The 14280-nt window shown below is 45.6% G+C and overlaps 3 protein-coding genes across 8 annotated transcripts; 1 reads left to right on the forward strand and 2 right to left on the reverse strand.

Annotated features, from left to right (window-relative positions):
• Positions 1-106: 106 nt before the first annotated feature.
• LOC119137309 (serine/arginine-rich splicing factor 11-like) lies at positions 107-5895 on the reverse strand. 6 transcript variants are annotated; one of them, XM_037276538.1, is made up of 12 exons: positions 5585-5895; positions 4943-5076; positions 2361-2476; positions 2210-2290; positions 1942-1979; positions 1731-1864; positions 1578-1647; positions 1377-1496; positions 1127-1216; positions 961-1044; positions 702-882; positions 107-619 (listed from the first exon to the last, which is right to left on the reverse strand). In XM_037276538.1, exons 1-12 carry the CDS (start codon positions 5704-5706, stop codon positions 410-412), a joined length of 1380 nt encoding a protein of 459 aa, XP_037132433.1. In that variant the 5' UTR covers positions 5707-5895; the 3' UTR covers positions 107-409. The 6 variants fall into 6 exon arrangements, with proteins under 6 accessions (XP_037132433.1, XP_037132432.1, XP_037132437.1 ...); XM_037276537.1 differs by having other exon boundaries at positions 1127-1219; XM_037276542.1 differs by lacking the exon at positions 5585-5895 and adding an exon at positions 2677-2797 and having other exon boundaries at positions 1127-1219.
• A 1576-nt stretch (positions 5896-7471) lies between these two features.
• rpe65a (retinoid isomerohydrolase RPE65 a) lies at positions 7472-11055 on the forward strand. Its single transcript, XM_037276535.1, has 13 exons — positions 7472-7749; positions 7850-7932; positions 8024-8174; positions 8381-8488; positions 8561-8702; positions 8781-8928; positions 9133-9347; positions 9419-9558; positions 9627-9756; positions 9872-9986; positions 10057-10151; positions 10223-10334; positions 10865-11055. Exons 1-13 carry the CDS (start codon positions 7739-7741, stop codon positions 11008-11010), a joined length of 1596 nt encoding a protein of 531 aa, XP_037132430.1. The 5' UTR covers positions 7472-7738; the 3' UTR covers positions 11011-11055.
• A 364-nt stretch (positions 11056-11419) lies between these two features.
• Positions 11420-14188, reverse strand: LOC119137312 (RING finger protein 11). Its single transcript, XM_037276547.1, has 3 exons — positions 13594-14188; positions 12962-13131; positions 11420-12849 (listed from the first exon to the last, which is right to left on the reverse strand). Exons 1-3 carry the CDS (start codon positions 13714-13716, stop codon positions 12678-12680), a joined length of 465 nt encoding a protein of 154 aa, XP_037132442.1. The 5' UTR covers positions 13717-14188; the 3' UTR covers positions 11420-12677.
• Between the last annotated feature and the right edge of the window lie 92 nt (positions 14189-14280).

The raw sequence follows: 14280 nt of genomic DNA on the forward strand, positions 1-14280 counted from the left end.
CACATTATTGATGTCGTCCATGGTCACGAGCTGTGGGTCTTATTGTACATGAGGTCATAGGCCAACAGAGGGCGCCATTTCAAAGAAAACATACTACACATCACCATTTACCCAACGGTTTTTTATTTATATAAAAGAAATCCTTAATAAAAGAAACATTTCCAAATAACGAGACGCTAACATGGACAAGGGAGAGCCTACCAAAATGAATGCGTTAACTGTAGCGTTACGTGAGAAGAAAAGCAACCACTTCCAACTTGGACTTCCAGTTTAAATGTGACAAGCATCGATGCGCTAGCGTGACGGGTGAAATGGGAGGCAAATAACGACGGGGACAATGTTTTCTACTTCTTTGAATCACAATTCACATTCGGATGGACCGAGTGGGACGGAGCAGGAGACGGCACACTTAGTCACTCACGTCCATGTCATCCTCGTGAGCCTCGGCATTGTCGTTATCGTCATCATCGTCGTCGTCACCGTTGGCTTGTCTCGAGTCGCCATTGCCGTCGGCGAACTGAGGCTGGTAGTCTGAATCTGAGTAGTCGGACGCCTTCCTCTCCTGACGCTCCTTCTCGCTGTCGTAGCCTTGCTCCTCTTCGTCGTAATCCCTCGTGATCTGAAATCACATCGGATTGAATCGTGTTTTAGGGCTTTATTTTTTTTTCCCCCTATGCTGTTTGTTCTTTGTTTGCTTTTACCTTGGTGTCTCCCTTTTCTCCTGCGTCAGACTTCCTTTCCCTGTCCCTATCCTTCTCTCTGTCCTTGTCCTTGTCCCTGCTCTTCTTCTTCTTGCTGGTGGATCTTTCCCTCTCTTCTCGTCCTCGGTCTTTTTCGCTGCGGCGCTCTCGCTCCTTGTCACGCTTCTTTTCCTTCTTGTGTCTGCGGTACACAAACGGCCACTCGTTTTACATCCTTCAAACCAAAGTGCGGATGTTTATCCCGCCCCCTTTTGCTAACCTGCGAGGAGACGGGGATCTGGAGCTCTTCCTCTTGGGCGACTTTTTAGGGGAGCGACTGGCGCTGCGACTGCGCCTGCGTCTCCTTCGCCGGGAGAAGAGCAAAGACAAACAGTTGGAAGCATGGCTCTTCCATTCAAAGGGTTAGCGAACGTCCCGCCACTCACCGGCTCACGCTGCGTGACCTCCGAGTGGTGCTGTAACTCTTGGGCGGCGTCTTGGACCTTCTCCTTGCCGCTTCTTCCTTCTTACGCTCTCTGCTGGGAACGTGATGTGTTAGCGCACTTACTGGCATAAACGTACAACAATGTGGAGCGACGGTGACACAGTCTGCTGAAATGCTAATCGACTTTAACTTCAAACAACTTCAGAAGGAAAATTCTGCGGTCTGATGAGACAAAACTTGAATTCTTCTACCTGGATCGTGTCCTGGAGCGCCTGCCTCTTTCTCTGGAGCGGCTTCGCCTCCTGCGAGGGCTTTTGGAGCGTCGCCTGCTTCTAGAGACCGAGCGCCGTCTAGACCTGCTGCCGCTTCGCCTGCAACGTTGGCAGCATTAACAATCTGATCAACATAAAAAAAAAAAAAGCCTTCCATTTCCTTTGTTTCACACTACGCACCTGCGCCTGGACCTGGATCGGGAGCGCCTCCTCCTGGACCTGGACCGAGAACGCTTCTTCCGGCTCTCATCTTGTGGAGGCGACACCAGATCAATGTGAGAAAATGCCCAGCGACATAACTCAGTGAAGACGGAAGAACAATGGTAGACTCACTTCCGGGTTCTATGGCGGCAGAAATGAGCGACTGCGCCTCTCGCACCCTCTTCATGGCTTCCTCCATTTCCTTGTTGGCGGCGTCTGCTTTGAGGCCGGCGCTCAGGTTGAAGCCGGCGGCCAGCGGGTTGAGTCTACACCACAACGCGCGCGTTAGTTCGTGCGGGAAACCACAAGACATCACACTCTTGACACTTTTCTGTGCACTTACTGAGGATCCGCCATGAGCTTCAGCAGCTGGTCGGCAGCCTGCCAACAAATTACGATATGCGAAAGATTAGGATTGAGTGCGCACAAACCACAGCAGTGAGCAGTAAGAGCGAGCCTGATCTTCCAGTAATGCCATAACATCGTCTTTCATTTGCTTGAAGAAAAACGTCAAGGACTCCAAATTGAAAATGATAAAGAATTCTATCAATGTGTGAAAATGATACCATGAAGCCACTAAGGCAAAAATGAATGTTGAACCATGCACTCACCTGAGGATTCATGTTGGGTCCCGGAAATCCGAACGCAGCCATGGCATCCATGTTTAGACCGGCAAACGGGTTTGCGCCCATCTGAGCAGAGAAGACAAGTGTTACGTTGCGTGCAACGGGTTGCGGCGAAAGAGGCGGTTTGGCATCTTACACCGGGGTTGGGCATGGGGTTGGGCGTGGGGAGAAGTCCTCCTCCGGGCAGGATCCCCGCCACGGCATTGGCCGGCGCCAGCAGCGACAACGCTTTGGCCTCGTCCGGGATGGATCCTGAAGAGAACACAGGGCGGCGTCAGGACGGGAAGAGGCGTCAACGCGCGCCTCAAGCATGTCCAAGAAAAGTGGCTTCACACTGAGAGGTTTTACCTTCCAAGGCTGTGCAGACTTGAATACAATGATTGCAGTGACACAAACTAATGCTGGCAATACAATCACACTAAGTCCAATGAACACTGCCAAGAATGTATCACCTGAACGTGTTTGCTAAGTCATGAACCAAACGTGAGCAAGCCCAGCTCTTCTCCAATGGGCAGTGAGTTTTCATTTAGACGGTTTACTCAAACAAGCGACTCACTCACGGCGCCTTCGCTACTAAAAAGCACACACAGAGAAAAAAATCGGAGATACAAACAACAGAGAGAATTTTAGGGCGGTTGGCAAGAAGTCTTGACACAATGTCTCCATAAATAAATAAATGAAAAAAAAATAATAATCACAGTGAAATATCACATGACAGCTTCAACCTGCTGTAACATTCTGGTTTGCTTACCTGTCTTTGCATTTTTTTTTTTAAACAACTACTCAAGGGAAACAGTCATTTTTTTTCAACTTTTTTCTTTGATGGTCTTGCATTAAGCAGCACAACAATTGAACAAACACACACACACACACCCGTGTGATGAGAAACCTGTACCGTTTCAAAATAAAACAATTTGGACGTACAATTACCTAAAATGAGCAGGAACCAGTGCACTCCCTAAAGCTAACACAAGGGGGTCTCAGTGTGCCACTAAGTTAAAAATTTAGATTGTTCCGAGTGTTCAGCAAGTTTGGAGACAGTCACAGGTTCTCAGTGCGGTCTTCACAGAGGATAAAGAATATAGGCCTGTGAGTGCCACCAATCTACTCGTGTTGCTTAAATGTTATGCAACACTGAAACACCAATTGGTTAGCCTTTCCCATTTTGCATGGTTTGCTTCGCATTAAGCGTTATGATTTACAGCAAAGGCCTTAAAGTAATACACGTGTTGCACATTTAGCTTGACAGTAAATTCACTTGCCGCCAAATCGATGCTTGTTGTGAAGTGTGCGTCGAGTTCCCCGCCACCACAAAACACAGAAAAAGAACCAACCGATTGTATTGGAAGAAACTCGTAAGTTAGGTCTCAGTTGAATCCCAAGGCCCCTCTGTCCATAACCCTGAAATGTTACGTCATCTAAAAATCTGCATGCTGGTCTTCGAAAAAGCACGACAAACATGGCACATCGCGAGGCCATCTTTACAACTAGGCTTCGGCCATGATTCTCTGACCTGCAACTCTTACTTTTGACTTGAAATGCACGAGTCCCCCAAACTAACGCCCCCCACCCCCTTATTGCTCTAAAACCCTTAACAGATATTGTGGACACACACACGACAACATGTAAACAAAACGAGCACACTGGAGAGGGGGGGAGAGAGAGAGAGCGAGAGAAAGAGGGGGGGAGAGAAAATGGCCGCAGGAGACAAATTAAGTCGGGTGGTATTGTCTGCAGGAGCGTTTCAGCCTGCGGGACTGGCTGAGCCAGGGAAAAACAACTGTAAAACACAACAACAAAAAGAAGACCACTGTTAAATGTCACACAGTGTAGCAACATCCAGTGAGTCATGTCGACGGCCGCCTCCGATGCAGACTCTTACGCAAGCGCTCCCAACAACTACGGATGCTCACATTAAACCTGTTCTGCATAGCAAGTGTACAGCGGAAGCATCTATATTTAAAACTAATTATGGAGGGTGTTTTTTGGCACTCACACATTCATAATCAAGTTATTTTGGAAGCGTCCAATACATCTACTAATGTCTACACTTTGATACGCCACGGGAGGACTTTTTGTCTTACGTTATGGTCATCTTCGGGCCATCATAACAAGAAAAAGAAAAAAAGTCTTGCAAAAAGAAAGTGAAACTAGAATTAAGCTGTACATTTTGAGAAAACGAGTACAAACGAAGCAATTCTGTAACCTGGTATATTAATTGGTGCTTCACTCTAAAGCACCTAGGAGAGATGGGGGTTAATTTAAGAAGAGAAAGTGGAGAGAGAGAAGGAGAGACAACAGAGGACAAAATAAGAGGGGTGGGGCTTGAATGCATCCTGGCCTTTTGCAAATGTTTACAGTCCCCTGTTGGCGGGCAGAGGACCACTTTCAGCCATCAACCAGGGGGCTGCTTTTGACTTCTTCACTACAAATCCACACACACACTCGCACACACACACAGGCACACACAAATGACAGAGAGAAGTTTAACAGAGGATAGTCCGGTATGAGGGGAGAACTTAAATGCATATGATTGAATTCAAAACCCACAGTTTGAAATTAGTCAGCCCAGTTCCCGTTCAAATTTTGGCTATGGATTTTGGGGATGAGAGAACTACATTGGTACAGTACACCAAAATCTCCATTACAAGAACACACTCGTAATTACCAAATGAGTAGATTTTTGATTATTTCGCGGGTTTTCGCGAGGACACAAACCTTCGGCAAACGGGACCACGATCAGTGCTCGGTCGACAAAAACAGTGTTGGTTAGATGTTGGGACACGCCAACAGACTCGGGCTCCTGGAACTTCACAAAACACACACGTGACGTCACTGGCATAGGGGAATCACTGTTGAGGAGAGGGAAAAGAGTCAATTCAAGCAAATGGGAGTTCTGCCATTGTGTCTGCAGCGCTTTGAAATCAAAGACTTCATTGTTGAGATCGCCTTGTTTCGGACGGAATCGCTAAAATGCACTTGACGTGCACTCATTTTTTGGGCAGGAGTTTAAAAAAAAGTTGAATTCACACAATGCATGCATGCTTCACTCCAACCTTGAGATGCACTTTACAGATACAAATTGGTTTGCAGGTTAGTTTCACAGCCAAAGATTAAAGCAAAAATATTCTGATAACTACTACACAGTAATCTCTGGAATTCAAACGGCCAAAAACGATCAAAACAACGGGTTTTTGAACGCAACATTTGGCGGCGTTAGCTAGCCAGGCTTCACAAACCGCGTTAGCGGGCTAGGCCTTTGTCGATTCGATGTAGCCATCACAGTAAAATAAGCAAATAACTACTAAAGGAAATCCCCAGTAAAATTAAGCAATCAATCCGTCGTTTTTTTTCACTCACTCTGGTGGAAATAACTTGAGCTCTTCGATGGTTCCCAGGAAGCCAAAAAGAGTTCTCATCTGCTCCGACGTTGTGCTCGGCGACACGTTCGTCACCTGGACTACCTTGGTAGTGTAACTCATCTTTACCGCTTAATAAGTAACACTACCGTCAAATATTTGGATTTAGTCACTCTTAAAGTGACCGTAGGTTGATTCAAATAGCGATAGAATTAGATTTTCGCCGGTTGGGTGCTAACTGGTAAAACAACAGACTACCACCATTTCGCGGCCATGTTGGGGGATTATATGATGCGTTCCAGTTCGGGTGGGAAATCGGAAATGTGAAATTGCCAAACGGAAACACAATTTGGAACACCCCCGACTGGACTGCTGTGTTCGACTGTGGTGGAAAGTTTTTTCACAAAGGACTCTGAAACCGAGAACGTTCATATATGAGTGACAAACGTCAGGTTGCGTCCTAATAGGTGCCCGATTAGATGACCACGACGTCTTTACTGTCCGTGTTGTTACAAAAAAGCTTTCATGTGTGTGTATTTCATATACAAATTTCACGACCTTACTGTTTCGAAATACAGTAATCGAGAAAAAAAAAACTTTATAAAATACCGGTAATGTCTTTCGACAACTATGATGGGACGTCACAAATTTCCTGAATTTCGGGGTTCCTGAATGCGCCACCAATACGCGTGTGTTCAACTCGAAAATGGAGGACGATTTTCACATGGAAACGCACGTCGTACTTTCTTCGATGGAAAGTTGTTATAATTCGATACATCTCGTTTCAGTACCAACTCTGTTTTTATCATCTTTGATAGCTCACCGTGTAATACACGGGCAAAATCGAAAAAAAAAAAAAAAAAGGTCAATCACTTATTTGAAATGTTGCAGCGACACATGGGTTTTACGTCAGGCTAAATCGATTTACGACTTCTTTGAAGCATCAAAACCTGCACATAAAAGCAAGCATACAAAGGAATTGAAAGTCTGTTCATAATTCTTACGTGATCTAAAACACTTTTTCATCAAAGGCTTAAATAAATAATGCAATTCTTGACACGAATGTTAATGTTCCGTGAACGTCATCTACAAATAAGTTCCAGCAGAGGTCGCCAGTACTGCTTGCGCGTCACATTGGCTTTGTCCATGCCTATGTACTCAGTGCATCAACCATTAACAAATAAATCAATGTAAAAACGATTCCCCTCAATCATACATATTAATTGTAATCTATAGTACCCTTAAGGGGACATGGAGGAAAAGTTACATCTTGTTTTCAATTGAAATGAAGTGCATCATTCAAATAAATGCACCCCTTTCAGTCATATTATTGTATTCTTAAATTGTAAGCTTCTGCTTAAATTTCAAGAGTCTGGAATGAATATTTTAATTTGTCATAAAAGGCCTAAAAAAAAATAGTGTAGCTCAATGCCTCGTCACTCATGACCGCCCCCCCCCCCCCCCCATCGGTATAAACAATGCAGTGTTTGTCTAACATAATCCCCCATACACCTGGATTAGAACTGCACAGAGGAAAGCAAAACACATTAAAACATTTTACATCTAAGAACATCTGGCCCAGTTGAAACTTTTACTTTTCGGCTTGAGCTCCAGGGGTTCCTGTGGGACTCGAGAGTGGAAAAACAAATATTACACTACATTAAAGTTGTAATTCTATGCAAAAATTATGGAAACCTTGGGAATGCAATACATTTAAGAAAATATAGTTGAATATTCAAGAAAAAAAGTGTTCCTAATATGGGAGCTTGCCTTGATTGTGGCCAGGGGGAGTATAGTATACTCTGCATGACTGAGCAGACATTAAACGTAAAAAGGTCAACCTTTGGGGGGGGGGAAAAAAACCTCCATTGCGAAATATTCCTAATTATGAATGTTTTTGTCACAAATCCGGCTTCACGCGGGGCCTGCAATTGAGACATCTAGCACGGGATATTTCACGACACAATAGGATTCTTGTTCACGCTTTAACGTGATTGGCCACAAACAAAGCAGGGTAGGAGTGGAAAAAAAAACGATTGAAAACCCAGCTTACGAGGGGGCACTCGATGGATAAATAGCTTCAATCAGACCAGGGAGCGCAAAGTTACACTTCAAGAATTTGCTTTGATTTGTTTCACCAGCACAGAAGCGAGTCATGGTCAGCAGGTCAGTTCAAATTGGAGTAGATTCTTTTTTTTTTTTTTTGCTTCTTGTTTCCTGCAAATAATTGAAATGATGTTGAATCAATTTAACTTAAACCGAGCAGATTTGAACACCCGGCCGGCGGCTACAAGAAGATCTTCGAGACATGCGAGGAGCTTGCCGAGCCTCTTCCAGCAACAGTCATAGGTTTCTTTTAGCACTTTTTTTTTCTTTTTTCATTGATTATTATGACAAAGCACTTGGGTGCCTATTTTGTGTGTTTTCTTTCTTTCACCAGGAAGGATTCCTTCCTTTCTGAGGGGGAGTCTTCTGCGTTTGGGTCCGGGTCTTTTCGAGGTAGGAGATGAGCCCTTCTATCACCTCTTTGATGGACAGGCGCTCATGCACAAGTTCGACTTCAAGAACGGACAAGTCACCTACTTTCGCAAGTACGATGCCCGGAAAGATGATCATTTGTTGGATTAAAACTCGCTTTCACTGTCAAAACTATTTCTTCTCTGGTTATCATCACAAATCTAGATTTGTCGAGATTGACCCGTCTCATTTTTTTAACATTGTCACATCCACTTAAATAGATTATACAAAAGTTGTAGTTTGACAGATTAATTGAATTGACATGACTTCATGTTTGCAGATTCGTCAAAACTGACGCCTACGTGCGGGCCATCACGGAGAAGCGTGTGGTGATCACCGAATTTGGCACGTTCGCCTATCCCGATCCCTGCAAAAACATCTTCTCCAGGTATGGAGGCCACACCTTTGTGGTTTCTTCCTCAACGTTGCATGCTGAATGTGTGTAAAACCTGTGGCGTAGGTTTTTCTCTTACTTCAAGGGCGTGGAGGTGACCGACAACTGCCTGGTCAACGTCTACCCGGTGGGCGAAGACTTTTACGCCGTCACCGAAACCAACTACATCACCAAAGTGGACCCCGACACTCTGGACACACTGAAGAAGGTGTGCAGTGTGGCGCTGAGGAAACAAATACAGCAGAACCTCTTGTTAAAATCAAACCGCTCGACTATCGTCCCACAGGTGGACATGTGCAACTACATCAACATCAACGGCGTGACGGCGCACCCCCACATCGAGAGGGACGGCACCGTTTACAACATCGGCAACTGCATGGGCAAAGGAGCCACGTTGGCCTACAATATTGTCAGGATTCCACCCACGCAAAAAGGTTTGCGTTCATAAAAGTTTCGTGGACGAAGGGTTCGCTCTGGCCCCCTCTAGTGGCACACAAATGAATCGCTGCCCAAGTACACGAAGTTCTATACTGTCTATCCTTCCATCCAAACTGCTGATTGCGTTGAATTAAAATGTTTATTTTTAAGCTTTTTATTTTTTTGCAATACTTTTGTCCAAATCGCATGTCCGACCTCAGACAAGTCGGACCCCATCGAGAAGTCCAGGGTGGTGGTGCAGTTCCCCAGCGCCGAGAGGTTCAAGCCGGCCTACGTGCACAGCTTCGGCATGTCGGAAAACTACTTTGTATTTGTGGAGACGCCGGTCAAGATCAACCTGCTCAAGTTCTTGAGCGCCTGGAGCATCCGAGGTTCCAACTACATGGACTGCTTCGAGTCCAACGAGAGCCAAGGGGTCCGTTCAAACGTACAAGTGGTACAATTTGGAATTCTCGAGACTAAAAATAATGGCAATTTGCGTTGTAGACGTTGTTCCACATCGCCAGGAAGAATCCGGGGGAGTACATCGACCACAAGTTCAAAGGGGCGGCCATCGGCATGTTCCACCACATCAACGCCTACGAGGACGACGGCTTCGTCGTGTTCGACCTGTGCGCGTGGAAGGGGTGAGTCGCACAAACGTCCACTTCACTTTGACACCGTCGTCACGCTCGCCGTTTACCGTGCGCGTCAGCTTCGAGTTTGTCTACAACTACCTGTGGCTGGCCAACCTGAGGGCCAACTGGGAAGAGGTGAAGAAGGCAGCCATGATCGCGCCCCAACCGGAAGTCCGCAGATACGTCATTCCCTTGGACGTCCACAAGGTCAGTCGCGCCGAGACGGCGAGGAGCTACTCTCGCCCTGAAACACAAGAAACTTCATTTTGTTGCTGAGCAGCGTCACATGGTGTGTAAATGGCTTTGAATTGACTCGATACAGGAGGAGCAAGGGAAGAACTTGGTGAGCTTGCCTTACACCACAGCCACGGCTGTCATGCACGCTGATGGGACCATCTGGCTGGAGCCCGAGGTGCTCTTCGCCGGACCTCGTCAGGGTAAAAGAGCGTATTACCCCACTTGTGACGAATACCGCAATCCAAACAATTCATTCTGATATGCTTGCAGCGTTGGAGTTCCCACAAATCAACTACGAAAAGTACGCGGGGAAGAACTACACGTACGCCTACGGCCTGGGTCTCAACCACTTCATACCAGACAGGGTGCGACTTTGGCTCGCCGACAAAACGACGCGCTCACACACGCTGGCTTCATTTTGGGTTTCGTCTCTTAGATCTGCAAGTTGAACGTGAAGACCAAGGAGACCTGGACTTGGCAGGAACCGGACTCGTATCCCTCCGAGCCCCTCTTTGTGCAGACCCCTGACGGTGTGGACGAAGATGATGGTACGGACGCTCAGCTTGAACGTTAGGTTCATGTACGACTCTAAAATTTCCACAGCTATGAATGCGAGTGTGTAAATCAGTTGGGATAGACTCCAGCGCACCCAAATTAATCAAAGAATAATCGAGTTTAGTCATCCTGATTTCAATAGTCAGGATTGTTTTTTTTTTTCCTTTTCCATAATTGCCCAACAGATGGAAGAATATCTAGTGATCCACTTTGGTATGATGGTTATTTGTTTTTTTCTGATTTCTAAAGCCTCATAATCAGAAACAATCTGTCATACTGTCGCCACACTTTTTATATAATCAATATCCTTAACGGTTTTAACTTGTAAGTATAAAAAGAAGCTTTACTCACCCAAACGAGGCGATGTAGAAAGGGGTGGTGACCGAGTGTGTCTCTTCACATAAGAACCTCTCTTCATACAAGCAGAAAAAGATATTCAGATATGAAATAAAAGTCAGCTACTATACATGCGAGTTGAACTTTTAAAAAGCCAAATAAAAAGCCAACCCGGCGTTGTGTCCAGGCGTGCTGCTGACCATCGTGGTGGCCCCCGGCTCGCAGAGACCAGGGTACCTCCTCATCCTCAACGCCAAGGACCTGTCGGAGATGGCCCGGGCCGAGGTGGAGTGCACCATCCCTGTCACCTTCCACGGCATGTACAAGCCCTGAAGGTCCACATTTTGGGGCTCACGCAAAATAAAAGTGCTCTCCGGATACACAAGTGTTTTTTTTTTTTTAATTATTTGAGGAGAACATTGTGCCAGCAGGATATTCTTCCCGTCGAGTCGGGAGTCCATAAGCCGACATTGTCGGGATACTTGTGGAGATTATATTCGTCACCATAGAAAATGGGAATTATTTGTAGTGTACTAAAGACGGATTTATTATGCAACTCGGATCTCAAGAGTCAGAGTGCCTCCGTGTTACGGTAGAGAAAATCTGATTAAATGCGTCAATTTCTAATCCGAGGGGGGGCTGGTGTAGCAATTGAGACAGACGGGAGGTCCTTGAATGCAACAAGGGAGTAAAATTACACAAATTGATGTGCTCATTTGGATTGTTAAGAAATCATACTAAAGAAGGTCTTTGCATATTTATTGTATTTTTTTCCCGTTACACACGAGGGCTGGTTCGCCCTTGTTCCAACAAACCAACACAAACATTAGAAATAAAAACAAGGTTACAGGAAACAATGCTCACACTAGTTTTAAAAACACCGCAAAGGGGGGGGGGGGAAATGTGATGCAAGCTCTATTCTTGTAACTCACAGAATTTGGGTTTGCACAGAGGTTTGTGCAGTGAAACGTCCCTCTGTCTCCACTATATGCTGAATGCAACAGAAAAAAAATCATTAAGAACAAGAAAATGTCATCATGCTACCACCACGGTAACCTGCTGCAACCAAAACAAAAATGATCTCATGATATTCAATCGTGTAACAGCTGATTAAGTGGACGAAAGCAAACTTCTGTCCGTACACTAATGAGGGTGAAGAAAGCAAGTGTTGATAGTGCAAGGTTATAATAAGGTCTACATATATTAATATATTATTATTATTTTACATATTGTTCTAAAGTGCAAATCAGTGGATTGGATGAAACATGTGCAAGCATATTGCAATCCACCTGAGCCCTTTACATTGGCTGACCTCATGTTGGCATATGTTGTGTTTTTTTGGGAGGGGGGGGGGGGGTAACATTCCAACAATATTGCAGCCCATATTGCTGAAGTTGCTGTGTTCACATCACACGAAAATCATTTTTGACTCAAAATGGCCAAATGCATCTGAAGTACCTTGGTAGGTACTGCTCTTTTGGTTAGCAACAGAGTCCAAATGCACAGTTGACTCTTTAATGTCTGTGTGTGCGTGAATGTTTTTTTTTTTTTTTTTTTTTTTGAAGAGGGGCATCTTATTGGGGGGCACTACTTGATGAAATATCGCCGCTTTACATCATGTGTTTATTTTAATTCCATACATAAACGCCGCACGCACATGAGCCAATTAGAATGCATAAATATATAAAGTAAAGCGTGACTGCGCCGAGACATTAGGCAATTGCTGCTAAGGGGTGGAGATATATTTTAAGATTTTGGGTGAATAATTTAATAGTCAGGTGACCAATGAGGCCGGCTCAAGTGGTCACACAAACACACATCTGTGCTACAGTTTTGTCGTTCTTAGCGACGTGTGTGTGTGTGTGTTTGGTGGGGGCTTATTTGAAAATCATCTTTCTCATAGTGCAAGACGACAGCCAACCTTTCTTGTTGTCGTTTTTAAGCTCCACTCACTGTTGTCGCGCACGAGGCGAGCTGACAAAGGAGGGAGGAGGCGGGCGTCAGTTAGTCTCGTAGGTGGAGAGCAGGGCGGCGTCGACGGGTTCCATGCAGGACGGGCAGGTGAAGGACCTCATGAGCCAGTCGTCTATGCAGTCCATGTGGTAGATGTGCATGCACGGCAGGAACCGCACCGGGTCGCCGTACACAAAATCCAGCATGCAGATCACGCACCTGTACAGACCCCCCAAAAAATGTCAACCGTCTCTTGCCTGCGAGTGTTCTGATCTGTGTGGACGCTAATGTTATTGAACTAGCAAACACATCCGCATGAAGTCAGACTTACTCTCGGATCTTTTTCTCTGAGCCATCTTTTCCGCCGTCGTACACGCCCTTGGGCAAGTGCTGGATCAGTCCGATGCGCTGAGCGATGCGAATCTGCTCGTCCTCTGTCAGCTGCGTTGCCAGACGGGCCTGGCTGGGCGTGGGGTGGTACATGGGCATGTGCGCCTGCTCCTGCACACACACACAAATATTGTCCAGAGCAGGTTTTCACATTTGCCTCAGATACCAAAGTGAGAGCCAAGTTTTGGTGACGCACATACGTGTTGACATTCTTGAAAAGTCAGTCACGTGTTGAAAGTGACTGCAAAAAAAGTTGCATGTTGACTACACGATAATTGAGGCAATTTTATGTACAATGTTTTCCAGTCATCCATGTTCGATAGCACTGATCCTCAAAAGGGTTGCGGGTAGTCGAACCTATCTGGTTTTTGGGTGAGGGGCAACCAAGCATTTACACTCGCATTAACAAGACAAGTTTGAGTCTTCAATTAACTAAATTTGCCGTTTTGGATAACAATGACCATGAAAACTACGTCTGAATTACACGTCTAGTTATTTTTGAGCGACGTTTGTCTTGCGGATTGAATTGCTGCTCTTAAGTGATTCAAGTCCGAGTTTAGTTACGTCGCTCACCTGGTAGGGCGGAGGCGGCTCCAGGTCTGGATCCGTCCCGTCCCCGAAGCTCGCCCTGTCCGACTGCGTCTCATGAAGCAGAGAGATGTCGTCCGACGTGGGTGACTTCAAGCAGTTGCCCATTTTGTACCCCTTTTTGTCTTTGTGTCGGAGATGTCAAATTAAATAAATGATACAACCGACGCCCACGGTGATCTTATCTTTAGGTTAGGTTACACACAAACACATAAAATAAGGATTCACTGTAAAGACGGCATGTTCCCTGTCACTTTTTAGCAAAGCCTTCTCAGTTTTAGCTCATTTTCTTTCAACGCTAAAACTCCGCGTTGAAAAACAAAAACAAAGAACTCCTGCTAGCGGTTAGCCAGCTAGCTTTGTCCACCAGCTGGGCGACTTCCTCGATCAGCGCCGCTCATTTTCTCGGAATGTTGTACACAACGAATAACCACGACGGAGCCGACGGTTCAACTAAACCCTCTCGAGCACCGACAATGGCGACATGCTCGTGTTTTATCCCCCACGAGTAACATTAAAATAGTTTTCAAGCTATCCTGACTCGCTCGACAGTGACATGCTAAGTGTCGTTTGGATATGACGTCAGTACATAACTCTCTACGCTCATTGGCTAGTTTCACCAGATCCAAAACAATGAGAAAATCCCTTTACTGCATACGTCATTGACAAACA

This window comes from Syngnathus acus, chromosome 17 (assembly GCF_901709675.1).
Source record: "Syngnathus acus chromosome 17, fSynAcu1.2, whole genome shotgun sequence".
Taxonomy (NCBI): Eukaryota; Metazoa; Chordata; class Actinopteri; order Syngnathiformes; family Syngnathidae; genus Syngnathus; species Syngnathus acus.

What these genes read in the sequence shown, in the direction of transcription:
- LOC119137309 (XM_037276537.1), bottom strand. Translation starts at nt 5,706, where the DNA reads ATGAGTTACACTACCAAGGTAGTCCAGGTGACGAACGTGTCGCCGAGC. An exon ending in CTCAAGTTATTTCCACCAGA is followed by an intron (nt 5,077 to 5,584) that starts GTGAGTGAAAAA and finishes TCTCCTCAACAG; the next exon opens with TGATTCCCCTATGCCAGTGA. An exon ending in AGGTCACGCAGCGTGAGCCG is followed by an intron (nt 1,045 to 1,126) that starts GTGAGTGGCGGG and finishes CTCCCGGCGAAG; the next exon opens with GAGACGCAGGCGCAGTCGCA.
- rpe65a (XM_037276535.1), top strand. An exon ending in TTCCCTTGGACGTCCACAAG is followed by an intron (nt 9,757 to 9,871) that starts GTCAGTCGCGCC and finishes GACTCGATACAG; the next exon opens with GAGGAGCAAGGGAAGAACTT. An exon ending in ACCACTTCATACCAGACAGG is followed by an intron (nt 10,152 to 10,222) that starts GTGCGACTTTGG and finishes TTCGTCTCTTAG; the next exon opens with ATCTGCAAGTTGAACGTGAA.
- LOC119137312 (XM_037276547.1), bottom strand. Translation starts at nt 13,716, where the DNA reads ATGGGCAACTGCTTGAAGTCACCCACGTCGGACGACATCTCTCTGCTT. An exon ending in AGCCGCCTCCGCCCTACCAG is followed by an intron (nt 13,132 to 13,593) that starts GTGAGCGACGTA and finishes GTGTGTGTGCAG; the next exon opens with GAGCAGGCGCACATGCCCAT. An exon ending in TCAGAGAAAAAGATCCGAGA is followed by an intron (nt 12,850 to 12,961) that starts GTAAGTCTGACT and finishes GGGTCTGTACAG; the next exon opens with GTGCGTGATCTGCATGCTGG.